This window comes from Siniperca chuatsi, linkage group LG6 (genome assembly GCF_020085105.1).
Source record: "Siniperca chuatsi isolate FFG_IHB_CAS linkage group LG6, ASM2008510v1, whole genome shotgun sequence".
In the NCBI taxonomy this organism is placed as follows: Eukaryota; Metazoa; Chordata; class Actinopteri; order Centrarchiformes; family Sinipercidae; genus Siniperca; species Siniperca chuatsi.
This window is the reverse complement of record NC_058047.1, coordinates 10,464,362-10,483,176: the sequence shown is the minus strand read 5'-3', so window position 1 is coordinate 10,483,176 and position 18,815 is coordinate 10,464,362. Positions and strand designations below refer to the sequence as shown.

The 18,815-nt window shown below is 40.4% G+C and overlaps 2 protein-coding genes across 3 annotated transcripts in view; both read right to left on the bottom strand.

The window, feature by feature from the left end:
• The window catches only part of rabgap1l (RAB GTPase activating protein 1-like), a 121,484-nt gene that overhangs the window by 60,113 nt on the left and 42,556 nt on the right, over positions 1-18,815 (bottom strand). The window lies entirely within an intron of this gene.
• gpr52 (G protein-coupled receptor 52) lies at positions 13,880-18,789 on the bottom strand. The gene has a single exon (XM_044200458.1). The coding sequence runs from the start codon at positions 16,904-16,906 to the stop codon at positions 15,788-15,790; it is 1,119 nt and encodes a 372-aa protein (XP_044056393.1). The 5' UTR covers positions 16,907-18,789; the 3' UTR covers positions 13,880-15,787.

Below are 18,815 nucleotides of genomic sequence, written 5' to 3'. Positions count from 1 at the left end.
AAATAATGGTAATAATGGTATGAGGAAAAACCCCTGAAGCTGGAGAAGGTATAAACTATGTCCTGTATAAACTAGAGGATCAAAACAAGTCTGCTAATAAAAATGTAAACTTCATTTGAACTGTGCACTCTGTTTTGTCTGACATCTATTAAAAACATAATGTTCCACCTTGGGAATTTAGGTGATAACCAGAGTTTGCAGCTCTGAGGCTAGAGGAACAAAATGCCACATTAATCAAGATTTTGTATCTTAAACAGAAAAATACCTTGGACCTCTTGTGTTTAGCTAATTTTGAAAGTATGTGAGGCAAAAAACAAAGACTGTATTATAACTTTAAAGTCTAGCCTCTAGTCATTACACAGTCAGACAGCCATACGTAATAATGACACCACCCCTCTCTGCTGACACACCTGGCTCCCCCAACCACTCCTCATTTCTCTTCATTTCAGTGGGACACAGCAAGATAATCTACTGGTGTGATATTCAGAGGACGGCAGCCCGGTAATTAAAAAACAGCTCCCCCGAGGCCTTTGTCCTTGGTTGTTGGCGAGGAAGTTTCTAGAGGCTTCCCTGGAGGGAGGGTGGGGTGTGTTTGGGGGGGGGCAACAGCTGGCCCGCCTGGCAGATTGCAAATTCATCTGTCTCTGTATCGCTGCTGTGGCATTTTAATGGTCCGGCTGGTTCTGCATTTCAATAAGCCGAGTTGGGAGTGCAGACACAGTGTTCAGACAGAAAGCAAAAAAGCAAAATTTCTCATTTTGCATGCAGTGAAATTGGTGACAAGCAAGCAAATTGGAGAAAACAATTGATACCAGACAGATGAATAGTAACAGAGCTGTTATTAGGATTAGTGGTATTGGTTAACATTTTTCTTTACTTCTCTTTTAAAATTAATTAAGTAGTGCAAAAATGATAAGTCGATCACCAGAAAATTAATCAACAACATTATTGACAACTGAGAAATCATGGTGGGCATTTTAAAATTTAAATTTTTCAGGCATTTTATAGAAACAAATTAATCAATTAATCAATGAATTAATACAAGAAATAAAAGATAATGATTAAATGATGATCAGTCAGTTGCAGCTCTAAAATTAAGTTTCATAGAAGGCAGGGAAGCCTCTTTTTCACTTTGGTAAACAAGATGACAAAGCCTTTTTCTTTACGTTACTAGTTGAATTTCCTCCACAAGTTGAAAAAGTGCACCACCACCTCATCCTGCTGGACACTTTCTAGAGTGAGGCTGTGCCCCTCTCTTTACATTTATACTTTCCACAGACTTTTCCAGCATTAATGTGTCTCTTTCGTGTGTTCCATTTGAATGTAGTTTTCTTAACTGCAAAAGTAATGTTGTGTACCTGACAGTATTTCTAGAATATATATATTAATAAAAAGAAACCTCATACTGGGGGCGCCCAGGTAGTACCATGTATGAGTCCTTACAGCAGCGGCCGAGGCTCCCCTTTCTCTCTCCCCTGCCTTTCCTGTCTCTCTCTACTGTGATTGTCTAATAATGCAGAAATAAAAAAATAAAATTATAATAAATTAAATAAATAAATAAATAACTATACTCATACTGAACTGCACCAAAACTAACTTCTGTGAAAACCCTTCTGTACTGTTCCAGTCTGCATTTGGTAGGAAACAATTTGGTGCTGGAGTAGGATGAGATGCCCTCCTCGCTCTCACAAACACACACACGCAAACATACAGCATCATTGAGAGAGGTCAGTGGATAAAGTGCATCCCCCCAGATATCTGACATTTTCTGTGTATTGTGGTTTTTACTGGAGGATATGAGTTGAGTCTCTGTTATGTGGGGACAGAAGACCCCAAGGGATGATAGAGGTGGAGGGAGTGGAGGGTCAGGCACTGAGCGGGTCAGTCCATGAGAGCAGACTTGTGTATGGATGTGTATAAAGTTATTTGTGTGAATTGTTGTATGTGTAGATGGGTCCACTTGTTACTTTTGTGAACGAAACATCCTGTACAGTACAGAGATGCAGACACACACACACACACACCCTTTTCTGCCTGCATTTTCCTTCCCCTGCATCTTCAAAATAAAAGTGCACATTAATGAATAATGAAGAGGTTGCTATGTTTGAGCCAACGTTAACATCCATTTTAATTGCGCCCTATTTATAAACTTCAAATAAACTCTCTTTGCTTCATCAGACTCATCTCAGGGTTTCCATAGCGACACAATGCCTCTTAAGATCTGATGTTCAGTTGGGAAGAACCAGAGACAATAGAGACACTCAACAGTAACCAGGGATGTAGTACTGGCAGTGTCATCCATCATTACATACACAGATTGACAAGAAGAGTACAGCTAACCAGAAATCAAGTGACTGAATTTCAGTTTAGTTTGTATGCAACCAAAGGTTAAACATAAGATTTCTATCCTAACCTTGTATGTACACAGTGTTGGAGACACTCCCATTGTGTAATTGATCACAAAATATTCATTTCAAATTAATTAATTAATACCTATAACTAATGTGACCTTAAATATTGAAAACCAAACGCACTGAAGTAGTTTCAGTTTTAACAGCTCACAGTTAACAGCTCCTTTGCAAAGAGAAAAGTGCAGAGCACATGCCAGTGCCCACACATCAGAAGCATTCACTCCAGCCATATTATCACAGCTGGTTTACTGACTGACTGATTAATTTAGCTATTGACAAACTGACTGACTGAGAAAGACAGAATTATTTTTTTTTCCATTCATTCACTCCCCTATTCCCACCCTGGCAACAGTAGCAAGGCTAAATGCCACAGAGAAAGAACTAGCCATATCAACGATGGCCTGAGGCGAGCTGCTGGACCATCACTACTAAATAACTGCCTAACACAGCCAGGCCTGGTGTGCTACTATGGGAAACACTGCCTCAGGATAGAGAGAAAGAGAGAAAGGAAGAGCAAAAGAGGGGAGGTAGGAGGAGGGAGGAAATATGCTAAGGAGCCAAGGGGGTAATTTGACTGTCTTAAGGTATTTAATTCAGCTAAAATGCCCTGAGAGAGAATTAGAGAAGCTGGCTGTACATCTGCTGGCAGAGCTTCAGTACCTGAGGTCTGTAGGGAGGTTAACAGTAAAAAACAGGTTTGTCCTCCACTGTCCGACAAGGTGCTTGTCTTTGGCCTCTATGTATGACTAGCTAGAGCAAGAATATTGGTGCAAATTATGCTAAATCAAATTAGAAAGGATGAATAGAAAAGAAATTAAATAAATCTTTAGAGGTTTCTTTAGTACATCAGTCAGGAGAGTGGACTGAAGCAGTCCTAAAGCCAATACTTTAATGAGCTCCATTCTGTCACAATAAAATTCTTTTCGAACAGGAGAAAGAATGTCTGCAGTTCAAAGTGCCAGCTGTGGCGAGCTCAGTTGTCTGACAATGTTGACCATGGCAGAGAAGAGAGGAGGATCCATCACAGTCTGAAACAGACCAAAACAGAAATTTTGGGATTCTTTTTCACACATAAAATGTGGCGCCATTACTTGTATAAACATTGAAATTGTTCAATCATCATTACTTTAAAAGCTGCAACAAACACTTAGTAATATTAAGTGAGTTAATTATACAGACATTACTTGATGTATTACATTAAAACCAAGTGAATTCCTTTGTTTTGGTTTTCAGACAGCAGGAAAAATGACCAGCATTTGCTGACTAATGAGCAATAACAGCTTTTGATAGACTATTTATAATATTCCATGTCAGTGTAATTTCGAATATTACTTATTTGCTTAATGCAGATGATTAACACCCATGTTGTATGTATTTAAATATTTACATTGACAGACTTTTCATTCAAGGATTTCTGCCTCAAATAAAAAATTGTTTTAGTTTTAGTGATTCAAATTGTTTGGCCTAAAATGATGATCATTATAACCTAATTCCTGTATATTTAGTGGTGATAAAATATTCAGTGCTTTTGACCATGAGGCATGGAGAGATTGGAAAGGTGGAGGAGAGAGGTGATGCTGTAGATCAATGCTGGCAGTTTATCAATCACAGATTTAATGATTATAGTGGTTCAAGTAAATAACTAGCTGCTCAGTTCAGCTTCCGATGAGTCAAAAAAATCATGATTTACGTATAAAGAGCTATTTTCATTTTAAATTAAATCTAGATAATCTAGTAAAAAAAATCTATAAAGATCTTAGATTAACAATTATTAAAAAATAACTTCCATATTTATGTGTTTTTGTGACAGCTACTCTTTTTAAGAGCAGGCACACAAGGTTAAAACAATTTTTACTCTCTCTGGTAACTTTCTCATCCAGATATACAGTGATTCCAGTATTATTTTGCTTCTCTTTAGCTGTTCATGTATTGTACTCATCCAATGCCCTCTCAATGTCTCTGTGTGTGCATCAAAAAAGGGCTCTGAGCGCACCAACTTCAGTCAGGGCACAGGAGGCTGGCAGCAGTGCCCAGTCATAGAGGAGGCTGGAATTCGCTGGTACACACACACACACACACACACACACACACACACACACACACACACACACACACACACACACACACACACACACACACACACACACACACACACACACACACACACACACACACACACACACACACACACACACACACACACTTTGCATTACTATATTTTGAGGGGCTGTATTATTTATGATATAATGCAGTCCCTATCCCACACTTCATAGCAATATGGCTGCCTTTCACATTTACCCTATTTTTAACTTAAATCTAAATCTGACATTAATCCTAAAACCAAGCCAAAGCTATTTAAAGAAGTTAGGACCATCCCAAAAATGTCCTAACTTTGCAAAAATGTATTAATTGTTAAAGCCTCAGATCAGTCACAAAAGACAACTCAACCTGGTGTACTTCCCATAAATGGTGCCATTGTGACTGTATACAATAGATAATTTTAGATCCCTATGCAGTTAGCCATAATAGCCATTCCAGGGGGCTACTTTCTGTGATTACTTTCTGTCAGACTCAAAGACAGGAGTCATTCAGCTTGCCCTGATACACGTGGTTTTGCACAAGTCCTTATGCACTCAAATCTCTACAGTGGAGGTGGAGAGTCACAATGGCCACATTTATGGGAAATACACCAGGTTGAAATATACCTGAGTTTTCCTTAAAGGTCAAGTGGCAAACAACAGCTATTCCTAGGTTAGGTTAAAAATAACCCATGCAAACATATCACCATAGAAAATTCTTCCTGACCAAGCAGACAGAAGCATTACCAGCCAAATCAGCAAAGCCAATGCGGTCCTATGACAGGACAAATAACAACCCTGACCTAAATTGGTTTTCATAATTACCACTAGCCATAGAGATGCTATGGTGCTCAAGGGCGAGGTGGGATTTCACAAAGTGGTTTCATAGTCGTGGAGTCAGCGTTACTCAAGACAAAAAGAGAGAGCGATGATGCAACGGAGACTGAAAGGACAATAATCGAAAAATCAGACTTTTCAAACTGAAAGTGGAATACTGAGTGTTTCTTATAACCAGTGAAACCAATGTGCTCATTTGGGAGAGTCGAAAGCACTTAGAAAAGATGGAAGAGAAAGCTCTCAGTCAAGCTGCCACTGATGGATAGAAGGTCTACCTGTGGCAATCATCAGGTCCAAAGGTGAAATGGAATACTGAACTATGAAAAGCAACTGATGAAGACTTTCTGTGATTCCACGTTTTAGGCATTTTCCAATGTTCCTATCCAGTGCACCCTGCAATGAGTGGGCAGGTAAGTGTTCCGTTTATTGCTCTGGGGCACTTTGACAGGATTCAGGCCCACTACAGAGATTGAACCTGCAACTGTTTTGTTACTGGATGGACAATGTAACCTCTTAGCAACAATGGCAATTAGAGAAACAGTGACATTTATAAAATAAAAGATACCATGTTGTTATTAAAATGTCAAGTCCCTACTGTATGCTCTGCTGAGAGGCTCTCACAGTATTCTCATGAAACTGCAGGTACTTTCTGCAACATCACTGTGTGCTTCCATAATCAATGACAACATTCATTATGCATTATAGCTAACTCACATTACATAGTAGCTATACATATTCGGCTTACAAACAAGTGATACTGACTGAAACCTAAGCAGTTTTTGGTTTCATTCTCTACAAATGTTGATTGCAACAATGTGGTATTTTTTTCCTTGTGTGTGTAATTTTTGTTGGTGATTGTAAACAAGTTAAGTAAGTCTGTGAAATTAGGACAGTTTTGGTTATGTTTCCAGGTAAGAAATGCTTCACCTCATAACCATGGAGTGCAACTGAAATCCAGACAAAGTTTGGAAATTCTGATTATGCATGAAACTTTTGGTACAAAAAGCACTGCACAAAAGTATGTTTGAAATGTAGGATTTTTGTTTGGTTTGTTAAACCGATAACTTTCTGCACAGTCAAACTACAGTGAAGATAGCATCAAACACTGAGCAGTGGCACACTGAGGCAGTGATGTTGCTAGGTATGCGTTATAATCCAAAAGGACGCAGTTGCTGTTGACGCACCATATTTTTCCCATGATAAAGCTACATTGTGAACAACACTTCCGTGTTGAAATCATAGAAATAAACAAAAGAAATCTTGCTGTCAAAAAAACAGTTTCTTACCATCTCCACATCTACTGTAACTCTCCAGCACCAAACAGGAAGCAGCAAACTGGGTAGTTACTTTGGTAACAAGTGAAAAAACTCAAATCATCACTCACACACACACACACACACACACACACACACACACACACACACACACACTTTTGCATTACTATAATATATACTATATTACTAAATATTGCGCCAAACTCCCGCCGGAGTTTGGCGCAATATTTTCCCAATAATATTTAATGTTTTGTCAACACTAGAGAAACACTATGTAACTGCTAAAGTATGATAAGGTTGTCTGACGTTGACTGTGGTTAGTTATTGGTTTGATTAATGGTTTACAGTCTAATAATGTGTGTTTCGATTGATTCCTGACAGTGGCTGATCAGGCTAATTATCAGCTAATTGTACTCGGTTTCTAACGGCAGTATACAGTCAGTTTTTAAACTACTTTCCTAATTAAACATGATGTGAGCTAAGTAAGCTCAGCATTCTCGTTGCTTCCCTTTTTAACATTTATTCACCCAAAAAAAGCTAATATTTCTCTGTATAATATGACCCCCTCTCTCTGTTAGCTTAATTTTCAGATACATTTTCAACCTACATTAATAACCATAATTCTAACCATATAACATCAAGCACAAGTTTAACACTACAATTTGTCAAAAAACACAAATTTTATTGGGGACCCACTCAATTTCCCTGGGACCCACTCAAATGACCACCTGTGGGTCCCAGGGACTCACTACTTTGAACACCTCAACATCACTGCTCCAGAGGTTCATGCAGAAATCCCAGGGCACCACTACCACAACAGGCATGTAACCATAAAATCAGTTGGAAAAACTGGGTAAAGATGAGAAAATAAGAACCTTTCCACAACAACTACCTTCATTGTGTTTTTAACAAGAGACAGTAAACCCACATAGTCCGTAGAAGATTGTGGTTATAAGGTGAATGTGTGAGCATGTGCCGTTACTAAAGAAGAGCGAGCATGTTTACTTTTTAGCCATGCTAGAGGCTCTAGGAATGGCAATGATGGCTTGTCACTTGTCGGTCCACCACTTTGGTCCAGATTGAAATATCTTAATTATTAAATGGGTTACAATGACATTATGTACAGACATTCATGGTCCCCAGAGGATGAATCCTACTGATGAATTTGCTGATCCACTGATATTCTCTAGTGCCACCATGAGATTGACATTTATGTTTTTTAGTGAAATGTCTCTACAACTATTGAATGGATTGCCATGAAATTTGGTACAGATATGCCTGGCCCCAGAGGATGAATCCTAATGACTTGATGATCTCCTGCAGATGTTTAGCTCAAAGCACCGCTGCGCATAAGTATAGCCTTACAGAGCCACTAGAGTGGCTGTAGCCTCAGTCTTTTTAATGGATAAATAAATGTTTAACACTGCACATTACATACTGTAAGAGCACACAATCAGCTATGCCTACATCAACACCTGTCAGCTATGGGGCCACAGTCGCACAATTTCAAAGACTGACTGAGGCCATGCAAGATGTATGAGGGAGTGTTGGTGTGTGGGTGTATGAGTGTGTCCTCCTTATGCCATCAAAGGCTTTTGGTGGGCGCCGCAAGGCTCCACCATTAGCACAAAGAGGCAGGAACTGGCATCCCCCCCAATTATGACTTCCCCACCTCAAAAGAGGGTCAGGTGGTCCTTTCTCAATCAGGATGGAAAGAGGAGGAGGAAAGTGGCAGGATGGAAAGGGAAAGAGGAAGTGAGGCGAGTGCTGCCATTTGTGGAAATAAAAGGGAATTGCTGATATAGTGTTGGCCATGAATATTGAGCAGGCCTGGACCGGGAAGCTGCTCTTGGTTTGGTTGAATAATTAGTGTGGATGAAATGCTTTCTGGTAGGAGGAACAAATACAGATTTTTGTTCTAAAACTAGATATCAAACACAAGAAAAAAACTGATAAAGCATCCAAAAACTGCCTTATCTTAAATGTGGTTGCTGGCACGAAAATAAAACACACTTGATCATACAAACACAACAAAAAGGACTCAATACTGTATATTAAAATAATTCTCAAGCTTTATGCCATAGAATTACCTTTTTTGATGCAGGGAGCATTTTTCATAGCAGTGTGCTTAAAGGTGCAATGTGTAAGAATTTACGAGATTTAAGATTTTAAAACATTCAAAAATTGAAGAAATAACAGTTTTTATGTTATGTCAAAGACATCTATGTATTGTGATGCAGAGATATCTACTGAAGTTAGCATGCTGACTAGCTAGCCCCAGCCCATCTTGTCTCATAATACCACTTAGTACCTCAACAGGGGGTAGCCCGATAGTATAGCTCAGGCCTCCCCCCATAGTTTCAGCTGGGAGATGTGTGCCAGCAGCGAGTTCGCTACATTACACAAGCTCTCTTAGCTTTTTTTAGTCTAATAAATAAACAAACAAAATAAACTCACAAAATGTCAAGAAAGGAAATATTCGTACACCTATTTTCCTTTGTAAACAGGAAAATACAACCGTTCACCTGCTGAATTCAAGTTTCTCTTTTACCGAACTAAGACCATTAGACTAGCTTAATTTCTAATACCATTAGACTAGCTAGCTCCCTCTCTCCCCTTTATTAATAACAAAATAAAACTCAACAAAACCGTCATGGTTAGTCTTTAAACTGTTCCAACAATCACCAACTCTGGTTTGGTCAAAATAAATCCTTAATTCACCGATTCAGATGTGAAAAATATTCTGGGTCTACACACTGTCGCTGCCTCTCTGATGCCCATTCTCCGCTTGACGCCTCTCCTGTCCCCGCCTAAACTCGCCATGTCTTTGTTGTCCCCGGAGCCAGAGTCCTGGTCAGAGCCGTTGTAAATCACGTCGGTACTGTATTCCCTGTCGTCAAACTGGCCTCTGCCAGTCTCAGTCTGTCCGTGTTCACTGAGAGGCTGCTGAGCCCGGTACAGTTGCCAGCTCACCTGGCTACAGTTCTGGTGCCCATTCTGGAGCCTGCCAGCATTCCCCGCTGTGTCCCCCACTGCCCCGGGCCTGAAAACCTCCTCTTCCCGGTGGTCCAAAGCTCCTGTGCTAGGAAGTTAGCTGCACAGCTAACTTAGCTAACTGAGCTAAATAGCTAACGGTAGTTAGCAGCAGTTATGACCTGATATGTGATATGCTGCCCTCAAATTTTTAGGAGTATGAATTTGACAGGTGGAGCGTAGTCTCAATTCTTACACATTGCACCTTTAAATAGGTTGATACAAAAAGTTTACGGTGCTATAAATAATAATTTCAGAATCGTCCTCTTGTGCTTATATACTTAAATACGCAACCTTTATGGTAGTGTAAAAAGCTACTAAAAACTGTGAAAATGTCTTATATAAAGGTGTAGAAATGCATTGGGTTTTTTATTTTGTATTGCAAATGTCATTTGTGTATTTAAATAAAACCCCTAAACTACCCTAAACTAATACCTTTTTCAAGTTTTTCAGATTTTACTGAAATAGATCTTAACAGCATTTTAGAAATGAGAGTGAAACTGCTTATATCCTCCTAATCACTGTTCTTCATCCTCAAATTTTATCTCTTGCTTCTTCCCTCTTTTCCTTCCCCAACCCTCCTCTTCCCACCTATTTTTCCCCCTACCTCCCTCTCTCCCCTTCCTTCTTACCCTCCTCCCTCCTGATCCTCCTTTTCTCTGTTATCTTGCTCTTCTCATTTAGACAGTCTACTTCACAACTTCACATATCCTGCCATATTTTCTCTCTCTATCCAGTTCCTTTCCATGATCTGCTGTTCTTACTTTCAATCTTCTTCCAATAATCCCTTCAATCTCATTTTGCTCGTCTCTCCACTAAACTACTCGGGGAAGATGGTTGGGTTATGGCTGTTTCAAAGCTCACCTGCAGTCTGAGAGAGTGTATGAATTTCAAAGGCCAATTTAAGACCAAGAACAAGGGATCAGGCTCTTTAATGAGAATACTGTTCACACCGAGAGAGGACATGATGGTGTCCATTAACTCCCAATGGCACTAAAAGAATGGCTACCGTGCTGCAGAGTTGTTACCTAGCAAATGCCACCTGATCAGCCGCCTGCAGGCTCAGAGGAAAATGAGAAGACCAAAACCTGAAAATTAAATCTTTTCATTGTTTGTTTCCATATTTGTTGTGTCAATGGTTGTCATCTTTCTGCAGTATGTTTGTTTGCTGTGGTTAAGGTTAGGATAGGAATCTGGGATGGAAATTGGTTCCTGCCTGTAAGCATGGAACAAGAAATTTTTCATAAATGAGCTGGAACAACCATCAGAGGCAGAACTTTAGACAGACATATAATCATTAGGAAAATGACAACATAGTCCTCTCTTTGGACTTCATTCTCTGACACAATGGCTGTGAAATTACAGGGTAGCAATTTTTATCCCAGATTTTGTCTCTCCAAGGAGGAGCCACATGGCTTACATATTTTATCTGCTCATTAGATAGAAGACAAAGCAAAATACATTTCATCTAGATTTACATTATTCATGCACACACACAGCTATCTTACGTCTGTGATTATTACCGTACACATTCATTACATTTCAAAAGTAACTGGTACTGTATATCAAACCACCTTCCTCAATATCCAGCCACCTTGCTCAAGTATACCTTTACAATGTTTGCTGAGGCGTGCGCTCGCACTGACCGCATCAAGTCTGGGGATTCAAACTTGCAGCCAGAGAGTCATAAAGCCTACATCTCCATTCTCTTCATTACTCCTTAAAATAGGTGCCAAGCGGAGGAAATATGAGGGCCACTCTGGAGAGCTCTACTGATTATGAATGAAAGCTGGCTAACTGGTGATTGTTGCTATAGAAACACACACATTTCACAAAAGCATCTACACAGATATGAATGTCTACTATTTTCACCTTTATTGGGTTGGCAGCAACAACAAAACCATAGCCTTTGACAAAATTTCAAAATAAAAAAATAGATACTGTGTAAGTTAACACACTCTGCCTCCTACTCAAAACATCAGCAGCCTAGTTGATTTAACACATGGGTGCGCCATACCTTTGCCAGAATTTGTCAGATTTTTTTGGCTGCAGATTAAAAACAGATACACACACTTTATATACAGTATACTCATATACAGTATATTGTGTAAAGGTTAAAACATAACTTAATAAATAAATACATATTATTTTGTAATTAATTAAACTCTTTACTAAAAGACCCGATCAATGCACTTGAAAGTAAGACGACTTGTTTAAACAAGATAACAGTTTTGATTTTCTACCACTTCAGTCTGGTCAGTGTAATACAGACATATATAAACAATTTATTTTTTAAATATTCATTCAGTGGCTCTTAGATTTTTGAAATCTTGAGCCAAGACACGCATTTCACATAACCTGCTACAAAAAAGCCCACCAAAGGAATGAATATTTGTGCAACTTCTGACCAAATACTGTAATCTCCATTTAAATGGAATATTCCAAATTTTACATTATATGGTAACAACTGTGCTATTTTATTTTAGGCTAATTAATTTTGCTTTCTCATCTTATATGTTGTTGTTGTTTGTCACCACTTTGTGAAGATAATACAGCACTTCAGATCCTATAAATTTCTACCCCACTGCACTATGCTCCAAAAGGAGCACCAAAAACACAAGCTATCAAAATTAAAAAAATATTATCTTAAGTCTAGTATTTGACACGATTATGCTGTGGTTCCCTACTGTTATGCCTCATATATGCCAGGTCATTTGGCTATAGAAGGAAATTCACAAGACAAATCTGCTGTCTCTTCTTATCTTACAGATATTATGTAGAAATCAGACAGTAGAACATGTACCCACTTAAAGGCACAAGTCAGATCGACTCTGATAAATCAATGACTTGGCCCATTCTTGGTTCTAGTGGAAACCCCTCTGAACGTATCACAAAGTCATGAAAACTAAATCCAATGACATGTAGCGTCAGATGTGTACACGGTCACAAGGTATGTTCATGTAGCTGGAAAATGTCTTTAAAAAGTGCAGCATGTCCATGTAACAATAATTACTTCTTAATGTCTTTTTTCACTTTTCCTACAAAATACATCTTTAGGCACATATACAGAACAATCTGTAATGCATTAAAGCTGCATAAAGCAATATTTTTTTATACTAACACTGAGTCAAACAACTCCTGATTATGTTAAAGGGTGATGAATGCTGATGATCCCACTAAGAATCAACACCCCATACTGTAGCTTTACACAGCTGCTTTTACCTCACTGATGGTTATCTTAGTTGTCGGAACCAGCAAAACCAAAATAATGGGCAGCCACTCCCTGCACATGATTATTTCAAGTTGACTGTAGGCTACCTGCCTCATGTGAAACCGCAAAAAACCAAATTAAATGAGTGGCTGGTAAAGAAAGTACAGTATGTAGATAACCCACAAAAGACAGATATTTTTCAGTTGGTGATGTTGGTTTACCAAATCTTGGCTTAAAAACAACATAGTACTTACATTCATCAGGTGGCCGGAAAGACCCTGGAATAATGTAGCTCTGTTTCTGCTGGATGTGTAAGTAGCAAATCACTTGCTAACATGCTACTAAAATATAATAAGATAAAGGCTTATTATATTAGAGTCTCTCTGCCCCTAGTAGTCAAAAATCACTTCATGCAGCTTTAAAATGAGGAATGACTTAAACAGGGTACTGTTAAGCAGCATAGAATGCAGTTACAATATCAGGGGCTGGGTTTGCTGTGTCACTTGGTTTCTAGCATGGACAAAGATACACTTCAAGCAAGGCCTAAACCACAGATGACACTACTACATGAGCAAAGAGGGGAATCAGTAATCAAGTCATTGGCTATAGTACGTGGCTGTATTCATGTAAAATGAATTATGCTTTGACACTGATCCAATGATCAAGGGAATGTACAAGGTAAACTGACTGGAATGACTATACTGTGGTGGAGCAAAGGATGAGAATCATAACCAAAGGCAGTCTGTAGGTTGCTTTAACAACACACATCATCTGCACTTTGTATATCAAAAGTCCACGACTGGGGAACAGTCTTCAGATTTTACCAAGCTGGAATGTGCACAGTTAAAGAACTAAAGAACTATAATATTTTAGCAGAATGGAGTTAACTACGCATCTCCAAGAAGAAGCCCACAAACAATCCATAAGGACTCCATTTCTAACACCTATACTTTGCTCTTCCCAGCATCTGTCATCTGTTGTTTGGGCACAAATATCATGAAAAAAGATAAGGGAAATCAAGAAGTTATTCCTGCCCCAAAAAAATTACAGTGTAATTCCCAGTTAGGTTTGACACTGTGAGAAGTGCCCACTAAATACTGTGTTTGTTCACAAAAGCATTGAGAAGTCTGCAAGACATACAGGCCTGTAGTTTCAGGGCAGTAACATTTCATGTTTTATCAGCAACAGAACTGGTACAGCTGAGAGAGAGTGGGACAAATTAAAAGTAATGAGGATTGTCCAGTCTGCAGTTTAACAAACCACCACGAGATAAGCTACTGATAGTCTTAAACCTTTACCACATCAAAGCATGTAATTTCACATCAGTTTTAACCTCACAGCAACCTCCAGGCAGATCAGATCACCTGAGCCCCTGTCCACCACTGCTGGGAAATAAAATCCACAATCATCTTCAACAAAGATAACTGTCACTGATGCAAAGCACCCAAAACCAGGCTACATTTTCAGGTCTACACTGCCACTGCTATCACTTTTCTTACATATAAGTGACCCATAAGTGAGCTCATTTACAGAATTCTGTTTCTAAAGTAAAATTATACAAATTTAACTTCCTTTTCCATTAAAAATAATAATATGAAATTAATAATTAGATAATGGCGTTGTATTTTGGCAATTCTGTTTTGTTCACTATCCTGTATACTTCTCCATATGCGCTCATGCATCAAACTGTTAGAATACTGCAGAATACTCCTAACACAGCCATATCAGAAATGCCAAGCCAATGGTGGGAATCCTGGCACTGATGGGCTATTTCATAAGCGCAAGTGGGGACATTGGGAAAAAACTCTGGGTAGTTATCTGTTGAGAGCATCAGTTCACTGCCCTCAATATAGAGGCCTCAGCGTCAACCCAACACATCCTTTGTCTAATCAGCTAATATTTACTACACATTTATCTACATTATAGATGAGTAACCATGTTAAGTCAAGTGAAAACTTAATTAATTCCCGTTTTGGGGAATTTTAACTTCATTTACAGTCCTTGGTCTAATGCTGTGATGTAGCAGTATGTTTTGCAAAACTATCTCCGCAGTGCTATATCAGAAGGTCTGAGTAAACAAGTTAATCCAAATTTCAACCAACTGTCAGATCGGCGATGGGCCAATCACTGTATTGATAGGAAAAAATGTGGCAGAACACCTGACCGGTACATCGTGACTTTTTTTTTTTTGCATCTCTCTCCTGTTCACCTGCCCACATCATGTTTACAGACTCAACACAAATACTTCAGCAGAAAGGGACTGTTCACTTTCCTCTAGAAAACAGTCAAGGCCATACGCCATGTTATTTATCAGCAGCATAATGGCTGTCGTCATTGTCACTGTGTGTTTATACAGTTAAAAAATTAAATATCCATTTACAACCTTTAAACAGGTTTGTGAACACAAGTAAGTGTAGGTTATCTTGTCTCTGCTAATGACAGTCATAGAAAGTACGGAGACTAGAAGGTCGATCCAAATCACAACAACAAATTTAACAGGCATGAAATGGTGTGGTCACATTTGATGTCTGAGGAAATATTTGTGAATCTTTTAGAGTTTACAGTTTTGTCTTCCCACTATGTCTGACCTGGCTGATGACATACAGTGAGATGTAAACACTGAGAAAGCCATGGGGAGACAACTTTCTATGTGATCCACAGCTAAATTACATACAATAGAATAAAAGCCATCACAGAGTGCCCATCTCATTAAATCTCTGTTTAGACACTGCATCCATCTCCTTGAAAAGCTTGTAATGCAATAAACCATGGTTTATTGTGACCAAGGCAATATCACTTGTGTCAGCCAATAGGCTAATACAACAGAAATTGTTTTCTGCTTGGTTAAGCCCTGCCAATTTAACTGAAAGTTAACTAGCTGCTAAGCTCCTGTTTCCCATTCATAGATTCCAGGATTATCCTCATCCTGTAAAAGTCATCCCTTCAGATGGAGCATGAGTTTGCCCTCTTCCTTGGTTTAGGTTCCCCAAAGTCCCTGTCATCGGCTGCGCAGTGGCTGAAGGAGCAAATCGTCTGCGAGAGTCTACGCATGCCCAGGCGGAACACACTATTAGACAGGCTGTAGATGACACAGTTACAAAAGCTGTTGCTAATTGCCAGCCAGGTGGTGATGAAGGAGAGGGCAGGGCTATCCAGCACATGGGAGCTCTCTAGCAGGAAGTAGATTATGTAGGGCAACCAAAGCATATAGAAAACGCTGGTGATGCGGAAGAGCACCATCGCATAGCGCCGATCTGGTCCATGCCCTCCGTGATGCCCACCGCCACCCCCCTCACCAGCCTCCATCTCCTGGCTGGGGAAACGTGCCCGTCGTTCACTGATCTCCCTGTTGTGCTGCTGGCAAATGCGAAAGATATGGTAATAGGTAAAACAAACCACAAGTGCAGCAGGTGCATAGAGCAAACACACCACAAAGCCTGTAAAAAGGGCAGAGGTGGGCCACGAATGAGCACACCACTCAAAAATGTCCCCATGATAGCCTGGCTTACCCCACCCAAAGAAGGAGGGCAAGAAAACCAAGCTAGAGTAGACCCAGATTAGGGTGATGCAGCCTCGTAGCCGGCATGGCGTCACCAGCTGGTTGTAAGATAGTGGTTTAGTTATGGCCAGGTAGCGGTCCACACTGATACAAGCCAAGCAGGCCATTGAAACACTCTTCAGAACAGAGATCACATAGCTGAAGACCTGACATGTGACTGGCTCCTGGACACCTGCTGGGTAGTGGAGAAGAGACAGGGTGGGCACCAGGCAGCTAAGACCCACCAGCAGGTCAGCGTAGGCCATGGTCTGAATGAAGTAGCTGGTGGTGTAGTGGTGTAGCAGAGGGGCACAATGGAACACAAAGATCACCGTCAGGTTCCCTGCAATAATGAGCACTGTCAGAAGTACAATGACAGCAGTCTCCAGGGCGCAAGCCTCTAGGCCTTCGTTCAGCCCCCATCCCAAGGGACAAGAGTGGTTTGAGGCCCTGCCAGGAAAGAAGTCTCCATGGCTGCTGTTGGCAGTGAGCACCGGGTCCGTTGTCAGTTCAGACTGGTTCATTGTTCTGGGTGCTATCCAGGTGGGTCAGGTTTGTGGTGTGCCACCCATAAGGCAGCTAGCCTGAAACTGGAGAACTGCCTGCCCAACCTGCTCTACACTGGGTGTCTGCAGCCTCCCTCAGTTTAATGGAGCTCAATACTCTCTCTAGCACACTCACTCTCTCTTTCACCTTACTCTCACATAGCTGGGTCTCAGTCAAATGAACACTGACTGGAGGAAAATCAATAGAGCTTCTGGGAGGGTAGGACAACCTGTTTAGCTCTCCTTTTCCAATCACTCATGGTTAGTGAAAGTAGTGGGTGGGTAACAGTCAGGAGCAGAGAAAAAAAAAAAGCTGTATTCCTTCAGTAGATCTAAAGCAGGGTAACATCAGTGCTGTGGCCAGCATCTATTCCAAAGGCGAATTTCCCTGCTGCTTTGCCTGCCAGTCTGTGGCCTCATCGTCTGATTCTAACAAGGGTTGCCACTGGGAGGCTGAGGGCATAAGCTGTCCTCACAAGGGCGGAGAGCACAGAGCATGCCAGCGAGGACACCATATGAAGAGGTTAAAGCATGAAGCAAAACACAATGCTCTTCTCTCTTGACAGATCCTCACAGGAGATCAAATAAGTCAGCAGCATACGGCTCCTATTTCCCACCTAGAGATCAGATAAAATTTGCAGTGCAGTTACCTTTCAAAAAATACATTTTAGGTAACCATTACTTAGGGGGGAAAAAAGGTTTTCAGGAGTCTTTCTTGGTGTATACCAAACTCTGGAGAAGAAAATTAAATCCATCTCTGCGAATCAACGATTCAATTCAATCCAAAGTTTCACTGTGCCATGGGTGCTAGTGTGTTTACTATGTAACAGCAGGCTTCCCTTATTTTGGTGGTCGTCTGGTCAGTGTCTGGAACCCATGTATGCCCAGCTATTGTCTGAATCAAAACACAGTCACAGGCTAGAACAACATGGGGATCTCCGCAGGAGATAATGTCACAGCTCTCTCAGCACACATGGCGCTGGGGGGAAAATGTGTTTACAAGGCATCCCTAGGCAGAATGAGGTAAAACCAAGTGCATCAAAATGTCTGGATGTTCTGCCATTAAAGTGATTTAAACTTTAAATCCAAATGTGCAAACTTGCCTCTCAGTGTTCTGGACTGCAAGTTGCAAAAGACAAACAAATGTAAAAGTCCAGTAGCTGATGAAAGTGTTAAATGTCAGACTCCCATGCAGGCAGGTGGAAGGACTCTCCTGGAGCAACGAGAGGCCAGCTGAATAACTCAGCGCTCCACTCACTTCGACTCCTCAGCAATCCTGTGGCAGACACTTGCAGAGAGGGGTGTGGGGATCAATCGGCAATCCTTATATTTATCCCATAAACTTATTACTTGCATTTTTGTTGTGACATTCTGAAGCATTGGCAGGGAAGGCTTAGCACCTTCTCCTCAAGTGCTTGATGGAACCAGAGATTTTCTAACTTGCTTTGGTCCTTTGAAGTATGCGTTCTGTTTAGTTGTAGAGGTATGAGGTCCTACAACTCCTTTCTCAGTATGTCTGTCGCCCTGAACAAAACACTGGCAGTGCAACAAAAGGGGAATCCACTCTACTAGCATAAAGAAAAGACCAAGTCCTAGTCGGAGTCCCAGTTTTAAGCACTGTCCTCTGTAAACGTCCCCCTTTTAATTCCATTTAACAGGACAACCCACGTTTTTAATAAATAAATCCTTAGATCCTGGCATACAGAAAGAGATGAATGCAATGCATCTGTCAAAAGCAGCAAGTAAAAAGCAAGGAAAAAAAAAAAAGATGACTGCGCTGATGGAAATGAGTTAAATCTGCAGTGAGGGAAGCGAGGGGACGAAGAGTCCCTCAGCCCTGGTGCAGTGAGAAGGAGAGATGCTGTGACTGGCTTACACTTCCCTCCCT

Bases quoted from the DNA above. Each gene is read 5' to 3' on its own strand.
- gpr52 (XM_044200458.1), bottom strand. From the start codon at position 16,906: ATGAACCAGTCTGAACTGACAACGGACCCGGTGCTCACTGCCAACAGC.